The sequence below is a fragment of the Genypterus blacodes genome, unplaced genomic scaffold, assembly GCF_046128005.1.
Source record: "Genypterus blacodes isolate CSIRO-AG114 ecotype Tasmania unplaced genomic scaffold, CSIRO-AGI_Gbla_v1 ptg000029l_1, whole genome shotgun sequence".
In the NCBI taxonomy this organism is placed as follows: Eukaryota; Metazoa; Chordata; class Actinopteri; order Ophidiiformes; family Ophidiidae; genus Genypterus; species Genypterus blacodes.
In genome coordinates this window covers 5435156-5461168 of record NW_027466842.1, presented here as the reverse complement: position 1 = coordinate 5461168, position 26013 = coordinate 5435156, and the positions used below count along the sequence as shown (strand labels likewise).

Genomic DNA, 26013 nt, shown 5'->3' with positions numbered 1-26013 from the left:
CCAAAGTCAGTGTGTATATTGTATATGCTGCATATTTAGTCCAGGGTCACTTTCATTGTGTGCACTTAACGTATGTATAAAAAATAGCTCACAATTACAGTCCTTCTCCGGGGGTGATTGACTATGATTTGTAAGTGTTTTTATAATTATTTGTAATTCATGACTCTGCAATGATGAAGACATCCAACTCACAGAGGTGAACAATGGCAGCAACGGACTGCTCTCATACACTCCCCTGCCTCAATAATCCATACTGAGGCATGTAAGTATGGAGGGGGGGAAATAGAAAACAGTGAGTATTATCTAACTGGACCATTGATCAGTGTCTTAGAAAGATCCCAGTCAGCATTCTGATGGGACGCTATGATAACGGCTCGAGTTTCCTCTGATGGTATAAAAAGACTGTGCTCCTGGTATTATATGTTTCCAGCCTCTGGGCTGAAATAGAAGCCTAAAGGCCAAATGACCCTCGAAGTCACAAGTCTGCTCATGGATCCAAATCACAGAGCAGAACACCAGAACACCAGAACACCAGAACACCAGAACACCAGAGCAGCTTCATCCACCAGTGAGCCGAGCGGATGTCCAATACTTGAATGACAAGTTGTCATACTTCAGGTGGCCCCACATCACACTTTTGTCACATGCCTTGTTACCCTAACCCGACAGCAGCGAAACCTGGCTGGCGTCGCTTCGCAGCAGATCGATGAGAGGACCTGAAAAAGGACACTCCCGCTAGGGGAAAAAATTGAGTTGCATTGATCAGAAAGGAAGCTAAAGTCCTCTGCAGACTTAATCACAGCGGAGAGATAATTTTCATATGAACATGTGTGTGTGTGTGTTTGTGTGTGTCCATGCATGCTTAAACATACAGCAAACTACCAACAATCCTGACTAAAGTAAACTTGTCCAGCGAATCAAATAGTTCTGATCTTATTCATCTTCTCTCCTTCTTTTTTCATCCCCTCTTGGTCTCTCAGCCTTGGTCCTCCTCTTGGTCTCCCGAACATATACATGATGTAAGGCTCGAACCACACTAGTTCCACCCTTCCCCCTCCTCTGCCTCCTCTCCCACCTCCCCCTGTCCTCCACTCCCTCTGCCCCAGACCTGCACCCATAGGATATCAGCTAACTGGGCAGCGTGTCCTTGTGTCATACAGTGGCAAAGGCATATTACTCTCCTTTCCCTGTGCACTGTAATTTTGTCCTGCTGCTACACCTACCCTTTCCTGAATGACTATGTAATTATTTTTTTTGGGGGGGGGGGGGGTTGGGGGGGGGGGGATAAGTGTGATTATTCGCAGGAGATGCACTCTGCTATAAGAAAAAAAGGAACATAGCTACTTCTATTCTTAAACTTTGTTCCTTTTCTTTTTCAGCTTGGCAATATCACAGCATTTCTCAGCGGAATGTTGTTAGTATAGCTACAGTATAGCCGTTAGTCAGTTGCAGATATGGTATTGGAGGAGAGCCCTAGTTACTCTGCAGACACTGCAGTGCAGCTTCCTCAATGTAAATTGTACCTTCCTCGCCTATTTCAGGAGTCAAGCTTGTGAGAATTTTGTGGAGCCTGTCCAGATGCCAATAACAACACCTAGTGCCATCAATACAGCTCAGCTATATTCCCTGAACCTTCCTCCTCTCTGTCTCTTGCACAAAGGAAACGTCACAGTCTGTATACAGATGTATGTAAATATATAGATATGACACTTTTTTCGTACATATTTTTTTTGAAAATATTGAAATGACATCTTTTTGAAATATATTGCATGAGTTTTGATATACTGAAGAACTAAGATACATACATACCATCCACACAGCACTCAATAGACCTATCTATCTTTCTATCTATCTGTCTATCCTGCTGAGTAACTTAGTAGACTTGGCTGTTATCCCATCGTGCAGGTTATCAAGTCGCCACTAGAGAGGGACAAAACTGAAGGAAGATATAAAAGCTTGTGCTTCGACGTCTCAGAGGGTCTAGATACGAGCAGTTTTACTACCAATATTTTTCATATTCTATTAACTGAAAGTTGATTATTTTACAGTTTATATATAGTAGTACATACTGTAAAGTGTCCCTACTTCTTCTATTGTTTTTTTTACGAGTTACATCCATTCTGGGAAAAGTGTTATATGTCATATGTCACCTATCGAAAGATAGAAAGATGTGAATAAAAGAAAGAAAGAAAGAAAGAAAGAAAGAAAGAAAGAAAGAAAGAAAGAAAGAAAGAAAGAAAGAAAGAAAGAAACTACTTTGTAACCTCTCCATTCAATCAGTATTTTTGGCTTGTTATTTATCTTATGACTCTTTATAAACACATCACAGCAAAGTTCACAATTGTTCTGGACACCTTCAACATGAGATTCCGTAAAAAGAAAATCCAGTATAAATGAAAATACAGTTACAACCACATTTACCTATTTGGCAGCAGACGAGTCTCATGCACAAGTTTCAATATCCTACCTGGATTTCTTTCAAAGAAAAAGAATCCACCACTTTTTCGCACGCTATGACAACACACAAACAAACTTCCGTCAAACAGCCAAAGAAGTGTTTTTCAAAACAGCAACACGGCTAGCAGCCTAGACCAGATAGCTAACTAAAGTTTAGTTTCACACAACCAGAGAGAGCAGCCGGCCAAAGCCCAGACATGAACTCTCTGCCCAGCATTGAAATTTTCGCATGCCACCATATGATTCTCTCAGCCATAACTGATAACACATTAACCAGTGTCCGGGTCCGGGTCCGGTCTGGAAGATTTTCCTGTGAAAATTAACTTATAATATACGGCTTTGAGCTTGTTTGTTTGTAAATATATGTCTTATAAAACTCATTTATAAAGCTTAATTTTCCTTTATTGAAAAACGGGTGAATCTTCACCTGTATTTTCATTTATAATGATACTTTTTTTTCTTTCGACACATGGAATCTTATGGCGAAGGTGTTTCTGTGGTGTGTTGATAACGTTATAATCAGAAATAAGCCAAAAGTACAGGCGAGTTTATTGCTGCTTCAAGGGGCTTAGTAAGAAGCAATTCAGAGATGTAGAAATTCGGAGCTTTAGTTTAGTCGCTTGAACGCAGCATAGGTTCGTATCTGCCAGTGGGCGGGGTTTGGAGGGGGTCATCCGAAACATGGCGTGCAGAGGACTTGTTATGAAATGGGCCAAAACAGAATTCATCAGAAGCCAAACCAACACCACAGCGCGAAGCACCAGGTGAACATATGAAACGCCAAAGCTGAAGTGAGCTGTCAGGTCACACCAGCACTACACACGTGATTGCCCTGCCGGTGTGTGTGTAGCGGTGGGTGTTGTGGGTGTTGTGTGTGTGTGTGTGCGTGTGTGTGTGTTAATGCGAAGCCCTAAGGTGAAGTCGAGAAGAGAGCGTTTCAGGTTTTGTGTCTTCATTAGTCTGTTCTGATCCATTACTGCAGAATCGTTTATGTTTTCGTCTGTCGCTGTCGAAACCAGACTTAGACTTGCCCCAAGTTTCACACAGACATGAGCTGTTTATGTCGTTTTTGCACGTTTTTATATTAATTTAATTCATTTTCTAGTGGCTGTTAAATAGATATGTGATATGATTTGAAGAAATATAGGCGATTTGGTTCTTTGTATCCCCCCAGGCTACATGACACTGACGTGAATTAAAGGTGCACCGGCAAGGTTTTGTGGCCACTAGGAGCGCTGTTGCGCAAGGTTGGAGGGTTTCGCAGGCAAATAAAATTGTTGTGAAATGGGTTATAGCATTGGTTCCCAAAGTTTTTTTTTTTTCTGCAGGGCCCCCCTTTTGTAGATGAGAAAATCTTCGCGCGACACACACGCATCTTTAGCGTACAAACTCCACTGGAATTTATTTTAAACATTGCAATTCATAAAACTGCAATTTATTTAACAAAACAAAATAAAGAATAAAGTGACAAATCACCTTTACAGTGGAATTATTAAAAGTCTAATGGTGTAATACTGTGTATTAGCCTTTACTGTTTACTGTGTTGATGTTATGTGACACACGCATCCTATCTTTTTCTGACAGACTCAATCCTTTCAACCAGCAGAGGTGCGGTTTTCGTCGGGAAACCAAAAGACCAGAAACAAAAAAAGGCAATGTCTCCAAGGATACAAACACTTCACACTCGGTTGGTGAGACCACACCAGGGCCTCCACCTTGTGTCAAAGGCCCCAGACCCAAACTTTTCAAGCCGCTGATGTTCACAATAGGGGTAGGTCCTACAAAATCTATCTGAGTTGGAGTGACTCGCTTCTTTGAAACCTCCTTGTCAGTGTGTGAGATCAGTCGAAATGCTTAGCTTGTCAGTTACAGTAACAGTCTGGTACGTGAAGATGGTGTTGGTTGTTGTCTGACTCCTTATCAGTTTACAGGCTGCTCCTTTGGTGTGGCGGCTATCATGCAATACGAGTCCCTGAAGTCAAAGATACAAGCTGCAAAAGATCAAGCTGAGTCAGAGAAATCGAAACAGGTGAGGGTACAATTACAAAATGTGCCATTTTCATAAAGTAATTGTACCTGTTGTGTCCCTGCAAATGTTACCTTATCAATGAATACACATGATCTCATATTCCTTTGAGGGGTCCGAGGACATGGCGCACTGGCACGACTGGTGGAACCAGCTGACAGCTTTCCAGCGGCAGCTCATCCTCCTCCTCAGCATAGGAGATGATTTCTGGAGCAACCTCACTGAGGGACAGAAGATTGTCACTGGTAATGTATTTTGCTATGAGAGTGTGTGTGTGTGTGTGTGTGTGTGTGTGTGTGTGTGTGTGTGTGTGTGTGTGTGTGTTTCTGTTTGTTTATTTGAATCTTGCCTCTTATTGAGTGTGATCCCAACCTCCTCCTTACTGTCATTCAGGTATTATTGCGATAAATGCCGTTGTCCTGTGTTGCTGGAGGATGCCTTTTATGCAGAGAAGAATGATCCAGTACTTCACTTCAAGCCCAGCGTCCAGTGAGTACATCTCAGTATGAGGACATGTGTTTCAGCTGCAAAATATCCTACCTGAGCTCTTATACTGTATGTACCTTGTATACCTTGATTGTGTTCTCTTTTTCATACTCATCCAGAGACGCGGTGCCTTCCCATGGTCCTCTCCTCCTTCAGCCACTACTCCATTATTCACATGGTGGCCAACATGTATGTGCTGTGGACGTTCTCCTCAGGCATGGTCTCTCTCCTGGGGAAGGAACAGTTTCTTGCAGTCTACCTCTCTGCTGGTAAGGGCCATAAATGATTCATCAAGAACAATATGAGTAGGATGTCAGGGAATTGAACATTTCTGGGAACATTTGTTTATTTTTTTTAAATCTTTTTTAGGTGTGATCTCTACCATGGTTAGCTATACGTGTAAGGCAGCCACTGGACGGATCTATCCCTCATTAGGGGCGGTAAGATATTTGCTTAAGTTGTACTACAGCTCCAGACAGATAAGACCTACTGATTGAAGAACTCTTTTGACCCCACTTCATTGTTTTTAGTCAGGTGCAGTCATTGCAGTGCTGGCTGCAGTCTGCTCAAAGGTGCCAGAGGCCAAACTGGGCATTATACTTCTCCCCATGTTTACTTTCACGGCAGGAAATGTAAGTGTTTATCTGTGCCTGTTTGTCTACATAATAGGGTTAGTTTTTATGTACATTGTGTACAGTGTGTGTAAACACTGTAGCTCTTTATTGGTGACGGCGATGTGTTGTACCTTGTAATTTTTCTGTTGTTTGTCTATAGGCTTTGAAAGCTCTTGTTGCCATAGATGCTGTTGGGCTCACATTAGGATGGCGATTGTTTGACCATGCAGCTCACCTCGGTGGAGCCCTCTTCGGAGTGTGAGTGACCAATGTTAAAACAATTTTGCAAGTGTATAGAAAAACAGTAAGATGGAAAATATAATAAAGACCAGAATTGATGATTGTACATAGAGGGTAATAAGCTGTGCATGCGGTGCTCTGGGAACTATTTCCTACATGGCTGTCATTACATTGAACCGTTCCTCTGTGTCTTCTTCTGCAGATGGTATTTGGCATATGGTCACAGACTGATATGGAATAAGAGGCAGCCTTTGGTGAAGCTGTGGCATAACATTCGCTCTCCCAGTGCTGGTGGATCCAGGCCTTGAGGCCGGCCTGGAGTCTGTGGCAGCGAAGGTCCTGGACCATTAAAGGAGTCTGCTATGCCGGTGGAGTCGTGTTTTGAAAGGACTGGAGTGCATAGTTACTTCAAACTGTGTTGAGATGTAGTCGGATTTATCGAGGTTAGACGTTGATGTACGAGGTCAGACTATAATCTGCATGGACTGATAAATGCTGCTTCCATATAAGTTACCTCTTAAATGTGCATCATCATTCTCTTCCTGTGAACTTGAAGGACTTTGCTATTGATAGAATCAAACGCAAATTGTTTTTGATTAGACAACATCCATGACTACTGTCTATGTAACAGTCCTGTGGCTTGATATCACATTGTTTTTGAAACAAATAGTATTGTTACTTGACAGGATTATTTTTTCTTTTGTTATTGTAAGGAGGCACCTTATCTCATCAAATGCAGGCACCACAAAGTTGCAATATGGGTTCATGATAGCAACTAACTGTTTAATCATATATGTACCCAAATGATGTCTGATTGCAACTATGAAGCCTGTATCTCTCCAAATATTCCTGAAACCAACCAGTGACCTCACAACATGTGATCTTCATTATCTTGTCATTACTTAACAATGTAGCTTTTGTCGTATGTTACCATGGAAGCGGATGGCTGGTGTGATGGGATGTACTATGCATCACTTGTGTACTGAGCTGTTATAGATTAACATTGCTCCTTGCTGGTTATTAATCGCCTAGTATCAAGGAGGGATTTGTGCCTTTACAACCTAAATAATTTAGCATTGTGTTCATCACACCAGTTGTAGATCAGACTGTAGTTTTCAAAACCATATGAGAATGATGGTGTATCTAAAGAGAAGTGGCTACTGAGTATAGGATCAGCTTGGTGGTGACATATATAAGCTTGTCAAATGTACATCATTTTGAGAAATGATTGTCCAGGCATTAAATTGTTTTCAGCTCAACTTGATCTTTATAACAGGTAATGTAAAAATAAATGAAGGAACTACAAGTGTCTGTCTAAAGAATGAGATCACATCTGGCAGGATACATAGTATGAATATTATTATTAAAATGTACTTGATATTTTAATCATTCTTATTTACTCAAACTTAAGTAATATTGTGCAGCCATAAAGAATTCAAAAAAAAAAAATATATATATACATACATTTATCTGAGTTCACAGGAGCTACAGAAAGGTTCACACTTTACGTCATAGTGTACTAATGGTCTGGTGACTTCAACAGATTGTCTACCATATTGGGAATGTAAGTTCGAACCTCCCCTCATATTGCCATCTTCGGCACCCCTTCTGACTCACGCCAATTTAACACCTCACAAAAGGAAATGGTCATGTTCACCTCTCTGCTTGCTAGACGCTGCCTGCTCCTGCATTGGAAATCCCTCACCCCTCCCTCTATTTCGCAATGGCTGAAGGATACAATGCAGTTTCTTAAACTTGAGAAAATCAAGTACACTATGAGGGGCCACACTGATCTATCAGAGATGGCAACCATTTCTCTTACTTCACCGATCTACAGGCTATGCCAGACCAGTGACGGAAAACCTGAACACCTAACAGTTCCTCTTTATTTTTTATTTTTATTTTACATCCCGGTCGGGCCAGGACAGGGTTGTATGGATGCAAGGTTGTGTGACTGCGGGGTTGGGTTGGGTCTCTGGGTGGGATTTCCTGTCTTTGTTTTTCTTTTGTGTTTCTCTCTTCTCTCCTCTTTACCACAGCCTATGATGCGATTTGTAGTAGCCTACATTGCTGTTTGACAACATCCTGGAAAAACTGTATTTACCCTATGAGATCATTGCATCAACATCACTGATGCCATCCTGGACTCTGCGTCCACACTTCTGTGCCATGTTCTCACAACCTCCAGGTTGCCATGGCTTACAGCTGTTTCAACTTCAATCTACTTGTACCACATATTGCCTATTTTGCCTCAGGGTCTACCTAAAAAGTTTAACAACAATAATAATAATAATAATAACACAACCTTCCTCCTTTCTCTCTATCTCTCTCCTTTTCCCCCTCTTTCTGTATAAAAAATGTCCAATCAATGTCTAATCTCCAAAATATCCTATAACTGTATGCGCACTGTCATAAAGTTAATAGTGAACTAAAAGAAGTGCAGAATTTCAATGATACAGCATTAGCGGACACAATGTAAAATTGCGAAAGCAGATATAAGACTGACATCTGCTGGCAATGAAGTAATTGCACTACAGTCACTACTATTGTTCATGCTGAAGGAAAGGCGTCTTTGGCAACAACACTGATTATCTCGTCAAATGCAGGGTCCTCATGACACTGAGTCACCTGTGGAGAACAACCTTACTGTCTGCCAAAAGGAAAAGTTCCTCCTTAGTCCAGCTGATGCCATGATGCAACTGAAAAGGTATAAACAGAGAGAAACAATGAGTAAACAGAAACAGCAACAACACAGACAAGCAACTAATTCTATGCAAAACTTACTAAGCTGCAATGTGGATCTTCATTCCCTCCATATCAGTCAGCGATCCCCAAGCCATTTAGCCCCTGCTTTTGTGATTTGCATAGCTGGGGAAGCCAAACTGGCAGAGCATCAGGTTTGAGAAGCAGAGTGGCATTAAGCCATAGATCTTTATCAGCTTGTTCAGACAGTACGATCGCTGAAGAAGGTGTTCAGAGCGATGCCACATACCCTGGTACCCACTGCTGGCATCCTTCTCTAAGTTGCGGAGGTCCACAGGTTTGACAAAGACTCCCGAGGGTCTGTTGGCGCTGCTGGTGGCCATGGATTGTCTCCTCAAATACAGTGCTACGACAAAGTTCAAGGCAATGTCGTCACAATTCTGCGTTTCATCCACCAGGGCGTGCACTGCCTGAGGTTGGTCCTGGAAGAGCTGCAGGTAGCGGCGATGGAAAAAGGCAGCACCTACTAACACCATGGAGTATCTGCAGTGGGCAGAGATCATGATATGTATACAAAATGGTCTTTCAGATGAATATGAGAGCAATGTGGTACAGTGTATCAGTGTGACTTACTTATCACCGCCGCTTGTCTCTGGGTTCTGCAGTTCAAAACTCCCATAACTATACACTCCACTCGCTGACATGACGTGTTTGCGGGGCACAAATCCGACAATCTGGTCTGGAAATTGCTGTGGAATCGAAGATAAAAACTTGAAGAACCTGCTACAATCAGTGTGCAGCTCATTTGTAGAACATGTAGAGAATCAATATCAATCCCTGGGAACGTTACCTTCCAGACAGAGAAAGCAAAACTGAGGTCAGGAACGCTGATCAGCATGTCATCATCCAGCATCAACACCACTAAAAACAAGACATTATATAAATATTAAACTTACTCAGAACACATTGCATATATACCACTATGGATAACTTTAATAACGCTAGCTTTAACATGTGTGCAATAGTCAAGATGACAGATCTACTGACCATCAGTATCAATCTCTGGGAATGGTTGGAGTCTGTTGCGCATTCGATTGACCGACTGCTCCTTGAAGGCCACAGGAACTGGGTGAGGCCCGAAGCTGTTCCATAACTTTTGGGGTGTTTGCTCTCCAACATTGTTCCAGACGATGATAATCTGCTGAAGGTGAGGCACCGCCTGGTAATGGTTCAGGAGTTTGAGTAAAATATCCGTACGATTGAACGTTTGGATGATGATCGTGAATTTCTTCTCTTCATCTGCGCTGTCAGCATGGAGAGCTTGTGAGGGATTCTCCTTTTGGGGAATATTGCGGCGTAACACGCCCAGGACACCCAGTCGTCCTTGGTCCTCAACGGGGGGAAGCAACGCTGTCAAGACTGCACCAACCAGGAGAAGCAGGAGGATCGGCCAAACCAAATAGGCTCGCCGAAGCCCAAGGCACCAATGGAAGAGCCTGCATCAGAGAAGGCATACAAATTAGAGCTTCAAAGGATTCCTTACCTACAAGCCGTAAAGAAAGTTAATTGTGGAATCAGGAGACCAACATGGGGGAGCTGGTTGTGCCGTCCAACATAGTGAAAAAGGTGGAATTCTTGTCTCTTTTGGTTGAAGTAATCTGTGCATCTAAACAATCTGCATACTGTATCAAGGAACTAATGAAAATGTCATGACATTGAGGTGGTTGAGGTATGGAGTGCTAGAGTGAAGGGTGAACCTGTTGAGTTAATATGAATGGATGGATCGATGAACCTCGGAGGGGTTAAAGGTCACTGTGGCATTTTGTGGAGTATAAATAGAGCCTTTCTAGATTCCAGATAACAGCAGAGCAATATCTAGCATGGATCTGATCTTAGTGTATGTTATCAACAAGATACCTGAAAATAACACCTAACATCTTCATCCAATATCATGTTTGAAGGGATTTACACAAGTAAACGAAAGAGATCGTTATAAACGTGGGGTCGTTTGTAGAAGTGCCTCGAGATGACAAAACACCAACTCGAGCTTTCCGCGTTGGGCACAGAGCTTCGACTCTCGTGAGTCCTGGCCGAGTTTACAGCACTACCCGGTATGTTTACGGTTAAAACATAAGGTTTTTATTGTAACATTTGTATTGCTCACCTCATTTTGCTTGTTTCTAGCGTAGTTGAGTCTTTCACCTCTCGCGCCCCGCCATGTTGGTTGACCAAAGAGCTGAAAAGCCAAGCGTTCGCCCACTAGCGGTTAAAAATCGCTATGAGTTCAGGTCATAAACGCTTGTATGGTTTTTACGTTTCGCAAATATCATGAGCTTATAATTTGAGGAAGTATGCGTCGCTTTACAATTACTATGTGTAAATGCCGAACATATTGCTACAGACGAGGATAATCTCACTCATTGCACCTGCTGTTCTTTCCTGACTCGATCCTTGCTCAAATTGTGTTCTAATCTCATATTTACGTCGTCTTGGATCATGTAACTACTGTGCTGCAAGACTTATTTAGCAGCTTCAAAGTTAAAACTTTTATGCTTTTATTTTATCCACGTTTCTATTTATGTGAATGTATGAATATTTATAACCTATATTCACTGGTCAGGATTCAAAAACACAACAAACATTCAGAATTAGCAATATCATTTAATCCTTCCCCTCAGCTTAGAATCACTGTAGTACATAAGTTACATTTTGTTTATCAATTTCACAGGTTCATTTTTCCTCTCTTCAAACTTCCAGTTTGACCTCCCTCTCATATCAAACAAAAAAGGAGATTGTATTATACAAAAATGCAAACCAATTTTCACACAGTGAATTCTCTTACAAAGTCATAAAATGGCGTAATAATGGCTACATCCACATTGGAGGAAGATAATTCTAGACATTCCTTAATGGAGTATAATATACATATAAAAACGTATTTTTTCTTGCTGAAATCAAACCTGTACCTTAATTTAAGAGATATTTTACAAGGGAGTAATCATATAAAAAGCCATTAGCGTATTTCCCCAGAAAGTCAGGGAATAAAATGTGAGCCTCAAACAGCAGTAACAGAGTTCAGTGGTCAAGGGAGTACTGGCTTAACTGGTTATGAAAATAAGGGACAGGCAGCAGTTCCACTCAGAAACAAAAAGATGGGAGATTTAAATTAACATTTCTGCTATTAATCACATAGAAAACCATCCCATACATTATTGTAAATCAGTTCTGCTAAGCTAAAGGCTTCATACAATCATTCAAACTTGAAGGGTCCTATCAGTTTAAATTAGAAGTGTGTATTTTGGTGGATTTGCAATTGAAAAAGAGTAAGAGGCAACATAATGTTACCAATTGGTGGACAAATGCCAATCTATTTAAAGTTGCCATGGCAGAATTAGGTGGTTGGGCAAATTAATGTAACTATTTGTAAATGACCAAAACTAATGTGTGAGTGTGACACAGATTCTGTCAAGTAGCTGTTGACTACATGCTAATGCACCAGGTAAGATTATGGTTTAGCCACCCTAAGACTTTGAGGCTATTTATTTCACTCAACTATTGTAGAGCAAAAAGAAAAAAGAAACTACCTAGGTCAATAACAAAACAAAACAAAATCCATAAAAAAATACAATTTGTGTGAAATCTTGAGACTTGCATTGTTGCATGAATGAATCCATAATTTAGGTGGCAGCTTCAAGTTAGAGAAATCTGACAGAGTCTACCTGCATGACTGAAATCATGTCAATTCAGTGTTTGTTTTTCACCTCATGCTGCTAAGGCAGAAGAGATTTCAAAAGGAAATAAGGCCAATATTTTAATTAGTCTTACTGAATATTTTCTTGGGGCAACACTTTTCTAATACCTCAACACTATCACCCGGTACAGCACACTTTGAGGGGAAAAAAACTTCTACAATACAATCTATCACACACTAAATGTCTCCATATATTTCCAAAGTTACAGAGTTTTGTCTTCTTCGGAAGCATAGTCTATAAAGAACATCTTTGTTTGAACACAAAAAGATTAAGTGAACACACATCAATGCGCACAGAAGTCCTTCGTCTGGGAAAGGATAAAGTCTGTGTTGGCAACCAGTGGACAGAGAAAAAAAATTAAAATAAAAAACAAAAACATTTTGCTGATTCTAAGTAGAGATCATTTAATATAAATGCTGAGCAAGTAGAATAAGAGGTGGCACATTAATAGTGCTTTAGTATATTAATGTATGTATACATACTCATGTATAAGTGAGCTGTGTACCTAAACAATAAATGTAGAGAGGAGCAGCCAGAGGCATGGCTGGAAAAACAACGAAAAAGAAACCCCCCAAATATTCAAGATCATGGTGCTGACAGACCTGACGAGATGCCCAGTCAAACCAACCAGTTTCTCATCAGGACTCGGGAATTTGTTGAACTCTTTTTGTCAGTTTAGCAGTAAACCTCATGAAGACTCCACATTATCAGCAAAATGGCCAAGCATGTCCCCTCTATCCTTATCCTTTAACCGTTTAAGCACAAGGACTCACTTTCAGGTGAGCTGCAAAGTGTAGCCAATCATGTCAGCTGTTTACAAAAGGCAAAGGGCCCTTTGTTGAGCATCAGCAGTAAACGATGAACATGATGGACAATGTAACAGTGGCACCAGTGATGATGATGATAGTAAGTTCTAAATCATAAATGTGATATACTGTAGCTTTACTCACCAATTTAGATGCTTAAATACACCAAATATGGCATAAATGAACTAGGCGGTATGAAAATGCTTTTGCTAGCATTCAACACTACCTCACGTCATCTGAACTACACTTGCAGCTAAAATTGTGTTATTTTGCTTATGGTATTAATTGCAAAAGACAAGTTATGGAAATGCTAGGAAGTCACTCAATTGACAATAGCAAGCATGTGTTCTACCAAGCTACATAAAGCTTTCACTCAGTAAGCTGCACCCCCTGAATTGTAACAATGTAAAGCAAACAAAATAAAAACAAAAAGACACAAGGGAACGCAACTTCATAGAAGTTAAGGAGAACAAATGACAAGATAATCCCAATGGGGAGGCTTTTTGTGTGGCCAGATGAGAAACTCTGAGAAGGGAAACCCGGATTCACCCTGACATTAGAATGACAAGTTTACATGGAAGGGTGATGTTCACCTGGCCCCCTCATGCAGAGAGATGTACCTTCTCTCACAGCCTATTCATGTATGTTTTCGTGACACGCCATTACTTTGAGTGTACCGTGAAAAAATTCACAACACATCCAGCTCGGACTGAATGCCAGTCCCTCGGAGCCCAAGCAAAAGGCGTCGCAGCCAAACCACAAGTCACACCATAATCCAGAGAAGCACATAGTATTCCCTTATAGAAAACGTATGGAAAGCTCGTTATCAAAAAGGCTTGAAGCAATCTTTAAAACAGAATGCTTCTTTTAAATATATATATTATACTGCCTTTCAAGTATGAAACGGACATGATATACTCTTAAAATGCAGTATTAAAATCATACTTCTCATGGCAAGTGAGGAAGTTCACAAGGTGCAAATGTGCCTTCAGAAAGCCTCTTGCCTATTTGCATCTGGCTTTCAGTTGAATACTGGTGGAGGATTTACCCAATTTCCCTTCTCAGAATATCTTCATCGGGGCAACCACTTTATACAATTCCGGGGGTGAGTACCGAGCGTTACACTTCTATGTTTTCTACAATACCTTTATAGGTCAGCTGGTTGGTATGAGTGGGAGATTAATGTTTCTTTCTCAGAGGGCTTATTTATGATGAAATGTTTGTCTGCTCCTCTGTTTATTTACAAGTATCTCAGCGCAATTCAACCAAAACCTTACCTGGGGAAGATCAAATACATGTCTGAATACTGTATGATGCAACTGTGGTGCAATTTACCTATCTTTAGTGAACTAATTTACTGTCATCATCATCACCGTTGTCTTTAGTTGAAACATCTACTGTGAGCCTCGTTTTCTATTGTCCCCAGTACAAAAAAAACAAACAAACAAAAAAAACACAAGAAATGTTATCATATGCCCTGGTTTCCAGGCAAGGAAAGTCATTAAAAAAAGCTCATTCACAGAACAAAAAGAAAGAAAATGTATATCACGGCAGATACTGCTCATCTTCTAAATAGAACAGGTATGTGTATGTGTGCATGCTTTTCAATCGAGCATTTTGAGTGTATGCACGTGTGTGTGTGCGCGTGTGTTGGTGTGTGCGCGTGTGTGTGTGTGTGTGTGTGTGTGTGTGTGTGTGTGTGTGTGTGTGTGTGTGTGTGCATATATATGTATGTATGTATGTATGTATGTATGATTCTTAAGAGCAGGAATGGACGACACCATTCTTCTGCATCTCCGAACCTCCTGCACCTGGATCAGAGCACAGGCTCAATGTAGACGTCTTATTGGTCAGTGACAGCATGGACCCGCCCACTGCACTTTCTTGCAGACTGCTGGAACCGTTTGACACCTCGCTGACGTAAGCAAGGAGGAAAAGGAGACAAAATATGAAATATACACAAACTGAGACAACACCTTCTGTGTAGAGGAATGAGTATCTACACTTACCCAAGAGCCAGGGAGATCTCCTCCAGCTGAGTCTTGTGCTCTGGTTGCCCGTTTTCTGTGGATTTCATCTTGTATTGTGGAACATCATGGGAAACCTGACTCTCCTGGTTGGAGAAAGAACAATGAGAGGTTAGCTGCAAAATTTCAACAGGCATGACTGCGACTGTCAGCCGTTACTGCTGAACAGCCCACTCACCATAGCCATCTCCATTGTTCTCTTGCCGATCTCCCTCTCCACCTGGTGAAGCTCTAGGCTTAGCTGTTCACTGGAGACTGGTGTTGCACTGGCTCCCCCTGTGGGCCATTTGGACTGCTGCTGCTGAACTGCAGCTCCTTGCCCCTGGCTGGGTTGCACCGGCTGGCCTGCCATTGCAGCGGCTTCTCTCTGCAACAGCAAAGAGTTACTGGCAGCCTGGTATGGGGAGAGAGGAGGCAAGAGTGAAATGCCAAAAGAAAAAGATGGAAGTGTAGGACCTCTCTTTGATTAAAAGAGCATACACACCTCCATGCTATGCATCTGGGTCTGTTGGTTGATCTGCTGATTCACCTGCTGCAGCTCAATTTTCAACTGTTCTCTGTCTGGAGCTGCCATAGGCAGGCTACAAAGGCAAAAAGTGAGAAATGTACATGCCGCCCAGAACTCATGTCACATCAATACATTTAAATTGTATGTGCACATTTTTTATATTCACGGGTGCAGCTCAATAAAATAGAATATCGTGGAAAAGTTCATTTATTTCTGTAATTCAATTCAAGAAATGAAACTCATTACAATTTAGATTCATTACACACAAAGTAAAATATTGCAAGTCATTATTTGTTATAGTTTTGATAAGTATGGCTTACAGCTCATGAACACCCCAAATTTTGCTTGACAATAGGGCTGCGGTTAACCCTGTTGCTTGTGCACCTTTTCCTACCACTCTTTTTCCTTTCTATGCTTGGTTACAGCACTCTGAATAGCCAGCTTCTTTAGCAATGGCCTTTTGTGGCTTAGCCTCCTTGTGGAGGGTGTCAATGACTTCTGTGCAACTGTTAAGTCAGTAGTCTACCCCATGATTGTGTCGCCTACTGAACCAGACTGAAAGACAACTTAAAGGTTCAGTAAACCTTGGCAGGTGATTTAAATTTATTAGCTGATTAGAGTATGACACCGTGAGTCTAAAATATTGAACTTTTTCACAATATTCAAAGTTTCTGAGATACTGAAATTGGGGTTTTCATGAGCTGTAAGCCATACTTATCAAAATTATAACAAATAAAGGCTTGAAATATTTCACTTTGTGTGTAATGAATCTTTAATATATGAGTTTCACTTTTTGAATTGAATTACTGAAATAAATGAACTTTTCCAATATATTCAAATATATTGAGCTGCACCTGTACATACAATCATTATTGGACGACAGTAGAAATGATGCAAAGGCCTTACCGCTCACTGAGGTGTCCCTGAGAGGAGGATGCAGCCTGGTGGGAGGGGTATGAAGGTCCACCCCATCCTCCATGGACATATGAGTACTCTCCTGTATGAAAGAAGTAAAGACTGTGTCAACACGGTATGGTGAGCATGTCAACAATAACAATAAGAGGACCATGTTGCAAAAATAAATTATAGGTACTGCACATCTCAAGTACATACATTTCCTATTCCATACACGCATGTGGATGTTCAACACCGACTGTATAATCATTAGAGTGTAGCCATCGGGTGTTTTGCACATAATTTCTTACCAGACATGGCCATATGTTTGGAGTTTGGGTTCTGGGCAGGTGAGGCCATAGGCTGTACAGGGCCAGTGGTTTGATAGCCAGTCTTAGAGGTACGGGAGATGGCACCAAAGCGTGACACAGTGGGCTGGGGGCCAAACGGGATAATGGGGTCATCGTCCTTAACTTCTGCGCCCCTCCGAGGAGCCTCCAGTGATGGCTCCCTCCGGCTCTTAGCCTCCACATTCTTACAAAGAGAAGGAAGCAGAAGATGAGAGAGCAGTAAACACCAACTTAACTTAGCACAAACACATAAGCTACTTCTAGCATGTGAGCAATAAACTGGCAAAATAGGAGGATAATGCCTACAAATGATGAGTTTTGAAATGGAACCTGTTCTTTAAACAATCCAGTTTGGCTGCAGAGAGGATTGTGTTATCGCCCTTTGTCTTTGCTATTCTCCACATTCAAGCATGCTGGAATTTACAAGCGCTACACTGTACCAATCCCAAGTATGTGGTAGAGGGGCACCCTCTTGTGATCACTGAGAATTATTGTAGTTATGATGGTAATAAAATCCATTAGCTGACAATGATTACAACACATCTCTGAACTGCTAAAATAAAGAGGAAGTACGTATATAGCAGTGCTTATAAATGTCTACAGGGGAGACTGATGGTTTACCTATTCTGTATACAGTTGCAAAGAGCCTTTCTGAACTTACCATCATGTCCATTGTACCAGGACCCATGACGTCTTTGGGTTTGGCATCCTTTGTGCCTATGTAGGAGCCAATGGTGTCACAAGACCAAGGGGAATATTGTCCTGCATACTCAGGCTCTCTGCATTTCCCAAAGGCTTTGGAGCTGTCCTCTCCATACTGCAGAAACAGAATATACATACAAAAGTTGTGGTCAGTACAACCAAACCAGTGCCGTCACGCCATCATGTACTGCTTCATTTTAAATACACTAGCCTGACATAGTGGTAACTGTTCTATGCAACAACTATGTAGTGCTAACCTCAGCCTGGTAATCACTGGGGAAGGGATGAGAAAGAGTGGGCGAGGCAGCAAATGGCGGAGGTGAGATAACCTTCCGTTCTTCTAGCTGGGATAACAGCTCCTGGCGACGACGGTGCAGGTAGTCCAGACTGGGTTGGGAACCTCCATATGATGGTCCCTAAACACGCAAACACACACACAAGCAGTTAAAACCCACGCACACCTACTAAGAACACCAGCTTTGGTGCTTTGGCTTTCTGCAATTATTTTGCTGGCTTGTAGCAATGGAGGTTACACCAAACTTAAGAAACTCACCCTTCCATAACCCCTCATGGGAGGTGGCTGAGCACCTGGGGGGTAGTAGCCATCTGGTGGGTATCTGTCCCGAGAATTGGGCTCTGGGTGGTACAGCGAGCCAGCCTGTCCTGCCGATGGCGGAGGCACATCCAGGGGTGCGGGACTCATCCTAACAAGCTCCTCCCTTTGCGATGGGTAAGGCTGCGGGGGAGGTGGTGGACCTGGGTAGGCCCCGTGGCGACCCCGGGTGTCATAGTGCGGAGGGTGAGAATAGGAGAAAGGGGGACCCGAGTGGGGGGCCTGGTAGGGGCGCTCTGAAGGGCCATAACCAGGGTAGGGATCCTGGTACGGGGGTCCAGCTGACTCACTGGGGGGAGGAGGATTTCGTATGTAGCCCCGTGTGATGTACTGTGGTGGCTGTTGATATGGATAACCTAGAAAATTACAAAAGGCAGATTATTAGTATTATAATTAGTAACTGTACTGTTCTGAATGATTTTTAAGTCAAATTCTTTTTGAAACTGACCTGTGGGATATTGCGAGGGCTCATACTGGGATGCAGAAGGTGGTGGACGAGATTCAGAGTAGTACATCTCAGGGAGCTGCTGTTGCTGAGGATACACTGGGGAACCTCTGGGTACCACTGGCATCTGCTTTACTGCAGAGAGGTGGTCTGTTGGCATTCTGGGATGAGCCATGGCATGGGGTGGCAGAGGCATGCCAGGTTTGGGGAGAGAATCCAGGCTAGAGGAATGTTAAGAAACGCCGATGAGCAAATAACTGAGAAGAATTATTTCTCATACATCCAACTTTCCGGGAACTACCGGTCTCATACAATGCGTCATGGAGGCTGCTGTTTCTTTGTCCAAATGAAAACGTGACACCAGTAGATTTCAGTGATCAGCTCACCCTCGATCAAATAGAACCTTAACTGTGAACTCGGCTGGAGATGGATTTGACTTGAAAACCGGCACCCTCTTGGTTCATGGCCCATGGTTTGAGACCCATGCTAATTGCGAAGTACACTTACGAATCAGGTGGTGATCCAGGGGCACTGGGACTCCCTCCATCCATCTTCATAGGTTTACGCATCAGATCATATGCACTGGGGTCAGTTCCACGGGCAATGAGCTGGGGCAAGGAGGGAGCACCACTCCCATTGGTGAGGGGTGAAGACTTCCTGGTCAGTGCTACATCGAGGGAAAGACCCTCATCCGGCATTAGTCCTCCTGAGCCAGGAAGGCGGGCTGCCATTCGCTTATTCATCTTACGATACCTGATATACCAGAGGGGGCAACCATGTATGAGAAATAGTGTTGTCGAGAAGTGTGGCTTGATTATGGAAATACTGAGATTTTTTAAAACCAACAATTTCCACAGTGATATTTGTCAGACTCACTTCTCCAGCTCTTCCTGAGAGTGAGCAAAAGTGCAGCTGGCTCCACGAGGACAGCCTCCTTTCTGCTTCATGTCTCGACACATGTATGTCTTGTATTTGCTGTGCTGAGGTGGCTAGAGAGAGACAATGGATTTGTGAGAGATACAACAGTATCTACATTCATTTAATCCAGGTCACAATATCAACAATTTCATGGTCACTGTGCTCCAATGGAATTTGCTTTGGTTTCAAAGTTTGTGAATTCACAGTCTTACATTGTAGTTATTTATTGCGTTGTAAATTTGATATAATGCTCCGGGAGCCTCACAAACATGCCCACAAGGATGTTAATTACACCAAGTGGTTGCAATGGTGTTTGTTGAACAGCAACTTTATAAGGAAGACAGGAGAAAGTCGGGCAGCATGAGGGTTGGCTAACATACCTGTTGCGGGTCAGCTCCTTTCTTGCTATGATTCTGGATGAAGTCCACCAGACCGTGCACCACTGTTTTTACAGCTACCAAGCCCTTCTCTAGCTGTTCCCACGTAGGAGGGGGAGCATCTGTGGAAATAAAGAGAACTCAAATATCAGCCAATATATGCGAGCAGTTTAATTTGTTAAACATCACATATTCATTCCTGAGCCTTTTTAAGTTTGCTTGGCTTATTAGTCTGAATAATAAATGTTTGTAGAAGCGTAAGAGGTATTGCAAGGTCAAACATTGCCACGTGTAATTGTAGTTGGGTCACTAAGACACAAGATTCAGCAGGATAGTTGTACTTACCAGGACTGGGGTCAATGTTGGCCAGTAATTCCAGGTGGGGCCGCAGCCTGTTGAGGTTGGCTGGGTCGCCCGTCCTTTGTAGCGCAATGGTCAGCTCCTGGACACTCTGAGCAAAAGACGCAGGGGTCTGCAGCTACACCGGAAAGTAGACAAGTAGAGTTAATGCACAAATAACATCCTTGGCAGGCTTGATGTGTTCCACAAAGAAATGCTTGGGTATAACAGCTAGGAGCATACAACTTGTAGCACAACTAAAAAAGCCTCATCACAAATGACCGCAAAAATGTACTTTGTGTAAAAACAAAAACAAAAATATTTTCCACATACCTTATCAATGATAGACTGCATGTGAGACTTGTGGGACTGATCCCCATATAGCAGTGAGGACCACTGGTCAGGTGCAATACGAAGCCCGCCCTCCATTGCAATCTGAACAATCTGGGAGTCATGCTCACGTCGCAGGGCCTCGTACGTACGGAACTCCTCTTTCAACTGCATCAGGGATGAATCTTCATCACGTTTGGTCACCTTGGAATTCACAGAGGAAGGAGGAAACAGGACAGTTGAATACATGTGGAAAAAACGTCACTCAATCCAAGTCCAACAAATTACTAAACCAACTGAATTCACAAAGTTACTCGTCCTCTTCGATTCAATTTGTACCATCATAAAAATCATTAGAGTTCAGTATTGCGTTTATATGGGTATTCAATGGAGTCAACCTGACTGCTGCTGATGGGGCAGCATTATGCAACATAAACTGTTTGGCACAAGTGTGCAATGGACCTACCTTGAAACAAGAGGCTCTGTAGAGGAGCTGCACCACATGGCCTATGCTCGTCTTGGAGGCCTGCGGGAAGCGTGGCTCAAGCCTCTGCACCACAAACAGAACCAATACTTTCCTGGACAGAGCAGAGCCATCCTCGAGAGCAAGAAGAACTAACTTTAGAGCTTCTTCCTGCATGGCTGAGAAATAAAAACCAACAAACACAGTCAGTAACCATTTGATTATGTCACAAGAACAGCAGAAAGAGTGACATGGGCGTGTACACTCTGCAGGTAATGGAAAGTCCTCTACCTGGGCCGAGAAACTGGCACCCTCGAGCACGGACAGCCGCCCATAGATTGGATGAGAGCTGCTGTGGATTCTGATGCTGCAGGATGAGTTCGGTGACAGTTCTCTCACCCAGAGAACGGGCAGCTCTCATGGCTCTAACACGGCCTTCTTCCTCTACCAACTGGCAGTGTACCAAAGTTACCAGTTTCCTCTGCATGGGTCGGCTGAGCATGCTCTGGGCTGTACTGCTGAGACCCACACCTGGAAAGAGATTAAAGAGAATAAATGGTTAACATATTCAACTAGAGCTACGGACAGGATAATCGCAGTTCAGCTGGTTCTGCTTTTCTCCAATGTTTAACAAATGACTAGCCTTGGGCTACAACAACATTGTGATGTACCATAACTTATTGGGCGACGTGAGAATGATATGTGATGCAATGAGTCACACCAAGGTGTGCAATATCAGTGTCTCCAATAGTACAAAATGTAACAAATATTTTGAAACAATTACTTGAATTACTCACATTAATTTTGAAACACAAACCGACATGCAAATTACATTTAATAAAATATAAGCTATCGAGCTATATAACGCTAAAAGAGACTAGGCTGCATAGCAACAATCAAACTAACATTCAGCTTTGCAAAGCGTCATTTTTATCTTAAAGGCACAGTGGGATTACATATCCAGGCTGGTCAATAGCACGTTATGAGACCGCACTGTGTGGGGAAAGGTCCTTTCAAATTAAGTAAGAAACAGAATCTGTTATTGACTTAACGCTCTGGGAGTTACTTGGCAATTTGTGCAGATGTGCTGGGTTGTTTAGGGACCAAATCTTCACCTCTACGTAAATCCACACTCATCAGCTACTACTAAGCTCTTAGCCTAACACACAGCAACGGCGCTGGTGTGACGGTAAAGAGCACAGGTTGGGAAATGTTTCAAAGATGATAAAGGAAGGACAATAAATACGGATAAAGTGGGTGTACCTCGGGTGTTGCTGAGGGGTTTAAGGTAAAGGGCCAACTCCTCCACACACTGTCTGGCCTCCTCATAATGTTGCGTGTCCTCTGGACTGGTGATCAAGGCAACAGGCTGGGCCTTCGGAACCTGCAGCAGAACACAATTGGGGGCAGAATTAAGACAAACCTGGAATGGATGTTTAACATAAGAACCGAAATGTTATAGTACCATAATGTTTCATAGTACTGCTGTACTGTGAGTAGTAGTACACTTTTAGAAAACAGCACCATCTTGCAATTGTAACAGCACATTTCCCGTACTACTGCACATCGATAGCAAACGGGACTTGTAGCAGACAAAGCTGAGCTGTACAAGATCCCATTTCACAACAATATGCCGCATGGCCGCCATACTAACTTTTATTCCCTTTGCAATTCTACTTAGGACCATGTTGGTGCAATCCATGAAGAAAATAAACAACACATTTTAGTGTTCACACACACACACACACACACACACACACACACACACACACACACACACACACACACACACACACACACACACACACACACACACACACACACACACACACACACACACACACACACACACACACACCATGAAGATTTACAATTTCGCGTCAAAGACTAAATGTTTGTGAATGAACTCTGCAATTTGCACTTTTGGTTGCGCATGAACTTTGTAACGGCAGTCTATCAGGAAATACTGACTATAATAATATCAGGGCCAAAAAAACATGTTGCAGTGACGACTATGTCAGACACACAGGATACCTGGTAACTTTGCCAATAAAGCCAAGACACTTTTGGTTGCGCATGAACTTTGTGGTCAAACCTTGCCTCATCAAATGACAACTTTGCTGACATCTCTGTAATGGACCCTAGTGCCCGATGACCGGTGTTTGACTCATGCTGTAAATGATGCGGTCAAAGCAATTTGCATCTGCCAACATAAATACAACATTCTAATTCAGCGCAAATACGGTAATTACCCAAAGTTCTGTGTAGACAAAAGCAGTGCATTATATTCCATTCCTCAAACTCAGCATGCATCTATAAACGTTGAATATCTACGACATAAACAACACACGCATGCGTGCGCACACACGTCAGCTTACCTGTCCTCCCACCAGCTGTAACAGGGCTGTGTTGACAGGTAGCTGCTCGATGTCTGTGCTGATGGCCGTCTGGTCAAAGGGACAGGCCTTGCGATGCAACTTGTTCAGGCACATCTTGCAGACAGTATGTCCACAGCCCAAGCTGATGGGCCGACGAATGGTCTCCTCGAATGTTTGTGTGCAGATTGGGCACAGCAGGAACTCCGTCCATTGTGGGGCTTGCACTGGCATGGTGAAATTGTGTTGGGACAGGAATTTGGAGGGGTGTGTGTAAATGTATGTGAGCTTTAACACAGCCAAAATAGAATAATAATAATAATTATAATATATATGGAAGATTCCACTGGAATCAAGATTTTTTTCTTCCGAACTCAAACGTTCTCAAATGTCCTCACACATTGTGGATTTTGGATCACATCACATGATGAATACTGTGAATGAAAAAGAAAAAGCAGGTCAAAATAGTACAAATATTCAAATATTAATTGAAAAAAAGTGTTAATTGTGATATGTACACAAATTTAATTAACAACATATAGTCTGATATAAATACTATATACTTTTACAACTAAATTCCTAGATGCACGTATAACCAAAATGAGAAATAATAGCTTTGTCGTGGGACAGGTGCAATTTACAACTTATCGTGAAACTCACTTTGATACCTAAGAGTCAAATACATTACAACTAGGATGCGTCTTATTCCCCAGCAACATCAAAAGAATTTGCAGTGACATTGCAGTTAGTGAAAGAGACTGAAGAAACATGCTCTCGATGAGGATCAAAACAACGCCGTGGCCTACTTAGACGAGCTGCTTCCACTATGACTATGGACAAAGGGTCCTGAAGAGGCTAACAGCCGAGTCTTTCCGCTATCCAACTTGATATGTGGCTAACGTTAGCGCATTACCTAAATAACATTGTGCTGCATTTCAAAGATTAGTTTCGTAATAGTCAACTGTTTCTATGGAATAACGCTAATCATATCACGTATATATATGGCCCATTTATCTCTGTTAAAAGTGTAACTGTGTCTGTTAAGATAAATATGGGCTAGCCCACTCTTTGTAGCTAAGCTATGGGTGGCTAGTTTGCGAGGCTATAGCTGGCGTATCGTATGGCTTATAAAAGACGTTTAACATTAGCCATTATTGAGTGGTTCAAACAGACTTGTGTCATTATCCTTAACACATACGTCGTTCAAAATCTGTTACACAAGCAAGGGAAATTTAAAAACACGTATTGGAGAAGGAAATGACAGAGACGACGGAGCAGACACACCGAAAACTGAAGCCATTTGACTTGTAACAACGACATTATGTAACGCTAACATCCAAATCGACCGAAGAAGCTAACTGACTTGAAATTCATTCCTTTCCCCGGACACACGAGGTCTTCTCATCTCCGCGACACACAGCAGTTAAGAATCACATTGCGGTGATACTTGGATTACATTTTGCGAGGCGGTTAACATTGTAATACTTAGTCAGCTTCATCACCGGGGCTAGCCTGCTAATGAGCAAACCCTGCTCCTCCCAGTGCTAGCTAGCGGTTAGCTTGCTAACTAGCTACCTTCCGTATTAGCAAGCTAGCTAACATTAGCTATGCGTCATTAGTGTCACTAAAACGAAATGTACAGTTTTTGCTGGTGTTTCTTTCTGTACAATTAGATCATCGTTTTTGTCATTACTCACTCATTCCACAACACTTGGAAGATGTTCATCTTTCTTTAGGAAATTGCTGCGATATTTTCTTGCCATGTCGACTGTGCAGCTTTGCTGCTGCCGAGGTTTGGAGAGGGTGTCAACTCGACAACAGCAGTTAGCCGGTTACAGCTAGCTGAGCAACTTGTGTCTATGCGCGTGTGAGCGAGCGCGCGCGTGTTTGTGTGTGTAAGAGCGCCCTCTGCTGTCACAATACTGCAAGTGCAAGAGGAAACGGCGTGTGTCAGCGTGTGATCGCATCTGTCAGCCCAAACATATTATCCCCATTAAGCTGAATCAGTGTGCATTAGCGCGTGTATGCACGTGTAATTGCGCGTGTGTGTGCGAGCGCCAGTGTGTCTGTGTTAAGAACAGAGAGTGAATTGAGAAAAGCCGGGGGGGATCAGCTCTACTGGCAAACATGTTAATATGTTTCATGTTGGTAAATTGATGTTGAAATTAACGATGGAATCGAGGAATAAACACAAATTTGAGGCTTTATAAAGTGGGGTGTAATCAGTTTTTGAATGTTATCTCCGCTCTTTTTATTTTACATTTAGTTTGTTATTGTGTGTAAGCAGCAGTGAGTTTCCTTATGCAACTGAGTAGAACGATTTCCCGAGGCGAGGACGAAATTGAAGTATTTTGTATTCCATTTTTATCTAATCCCACTGATTTCTGAAGGGATTAGTGGACCAATCATGATTGAGAGAGAGGCGCACACAGAGAGGGCGAGAGAGAGAGTGAGTGAGAGAGGGACTGAGTGAGAGAGAGAGAGAGCACTGGCTCATCTCACTGTTTTGAGCGGCATGCGTGGAAGCAAAAGCCAATGATGTGGCGAAATACTGAGATAGAGATATACTGTTTTATTTCGATTTCATC

The 26013-nt window shown here is 42.4% G+C and overlaps 3 protein-coding genes across 5 annotated transcripts; 1 reads left to right on the top strand and 2 right to left on the bottom strand.

The window, feature by feature from the left end:
• The first annotated feature begins 3128 nt into the window (after nt 1–3128).
• parla (presenilin associated, rhomboid-like a) lies at nt 3129–7168 on the top strand. Its single transcript, XM_076144617.1, has 10 exons — nt 3129–3221; nt 4042–4228; nt 4382–4486; nt 4596–4728; nt 4877–4972; nt 5089–5238; nt 5339–5409; nt 5500–5601; nt 5744–5841; nt 6026–7168. Exons 1-10 carry the CDS (start codon nt 3139–3141, stop codon nt 6129–6131), a joined length of 1131 nt encoding a protein of 376 aa, XP_076000732.1. The 5' UTR covers nt 3129–3138; the 3' UTR covers nt 6132–7168.
• A 916-nt stretch (nt 7169–8084) lies between these two features.
• extl2 (exostosin-like glycosyltransferase 2) lies at nt 8085–10764 on the bottom strand. The gene is made up of 6 exons (XM_076144620.1): nt 10691–10764; nt 9574–10022; nt 9377–9447; nt 9160–9275; nt 8608–9069; nt 8085–8522 (listed from the first exon to the last, which is right to left on the bottom strand). The coding sequence occupies exons 1-5, from the start codon at nt 10693–10695 to the stop codon at nt 8664–8666; spliced, it is 1047 nt and encodes a 348-aa protein (XP_076000735.1). The 5' UTR covers nt 10696–10764; the 3' UTR covers nt 8085–8522; nt 8608–8663.
• Nucleotides 10765–11167: 403 nt separating this feature from the next.
• Nucleotides 11168–25285, bottom strand: rc3h1b (ring finger and CCCH-type domains 1b). Of its 3 annotated transcripts, none has more exons than XM_076144613.1 (20): nt 25123–25285; nt 23429–23859; nt 22314–22434; nt 21342–21581; nt 21054–21229; nt 20591–20791; nt 20264–20396; nt 19922–20040; nt 19500–19612; nt 19131–19376; nt 18627–18844; nt 18119–18534; nt 17823–17981; nt 17525–17680; nt 16825–17047; nt 16526–16616; nt 15596–15692; nt 15290–15478; nt 15094–15197; nt 11168–14999 (listed from the first exon to the last, which is right to left on the bottom strand). In XM_076144613.1, the coding sequence occupies exons 2-20, from the start codon at nt 23657–23659 to the stop codon at nt 14843–14845; spliced, it is 3390 nt and encodes a 1129-aa protein (XP_076000728.1). In that variant the 5' UTR covers nt 23660–23859; nt 25123–25285; the 3' UTR covers nt 11168–14842. The 3 variants fall into 3 exon arrangements, with proteins under 3 accessions (XP_076000728.1, XP_076000726.1, XP_076000727.1); XM_076144611.1 differs by having other exon boundaries at nt 15290–15505; nt 25123–25284; XM_076144612.1 differs by lacking the exon at nt 25123–25285 and adding an exon at nt 24789–24955 and having other exon boundaries at nt 15290–15505.
• Nucleotides 25286–26013: the final 728 nt, after the last annotated feature.

Coding starts and splice junctions, on each gene's coding strand:
- parla (XM_076144617.1), top strand. CDS start 3,139: ATGGCGTGCAGAGGACTTGTTATGAAATGGGCCAAAACAGAATTCATC. Junction 4,729..4,876: donor GGGACAGAAGATTGTCACTG/GTAATGTATTTT, acceptor ACTGTCATTCAG/GTATTATTGCGATAAATGCC. Junction 4,973..5,088: donor CACTTCAAGCCCAGCGTCCA/GTGAGTACATCT, acceptor ATACTCATCCAG/AGACGCGGTGCCTTCCCATG.
- extl2 (XM_076144620.1), bottom strand. Junction 9,448..9,573: donor CCCAGAGATTGATACTGATG/GTCAGTAGATCT, acceptor TCTTGTTTTTAG/TGGTGTTGATGCTGGATGAT. Junction 9,070..9,159: donor GAGACAAGCGGCGGTGATAA/GTAAGTCACACT, acceptor TGCCCACTGCAG/ATACTCCATGGTGTTAGTAG.
- rc3h1b (XM_076144611.1), bottom strand. CDS start 23,659: ATGCCAGTGCAAGCCCCACAATGGACGGAGTTCCTGCTGTGCCCAATC. Junction 18,845..19,130: donor CCTGGATCACCACCTGATTC/GTAAGTGTACTT, acceptor ACATTCCTCTAG/CCTGGATTCTCTCCCCAAAC. Junction 18,535..18,626: donor GCCCTCGCAATATCCCACAG/GTCAGTTTCAAA, acceptor GTAATTTTCTAG/GTTATCCATATCAACAGCCA.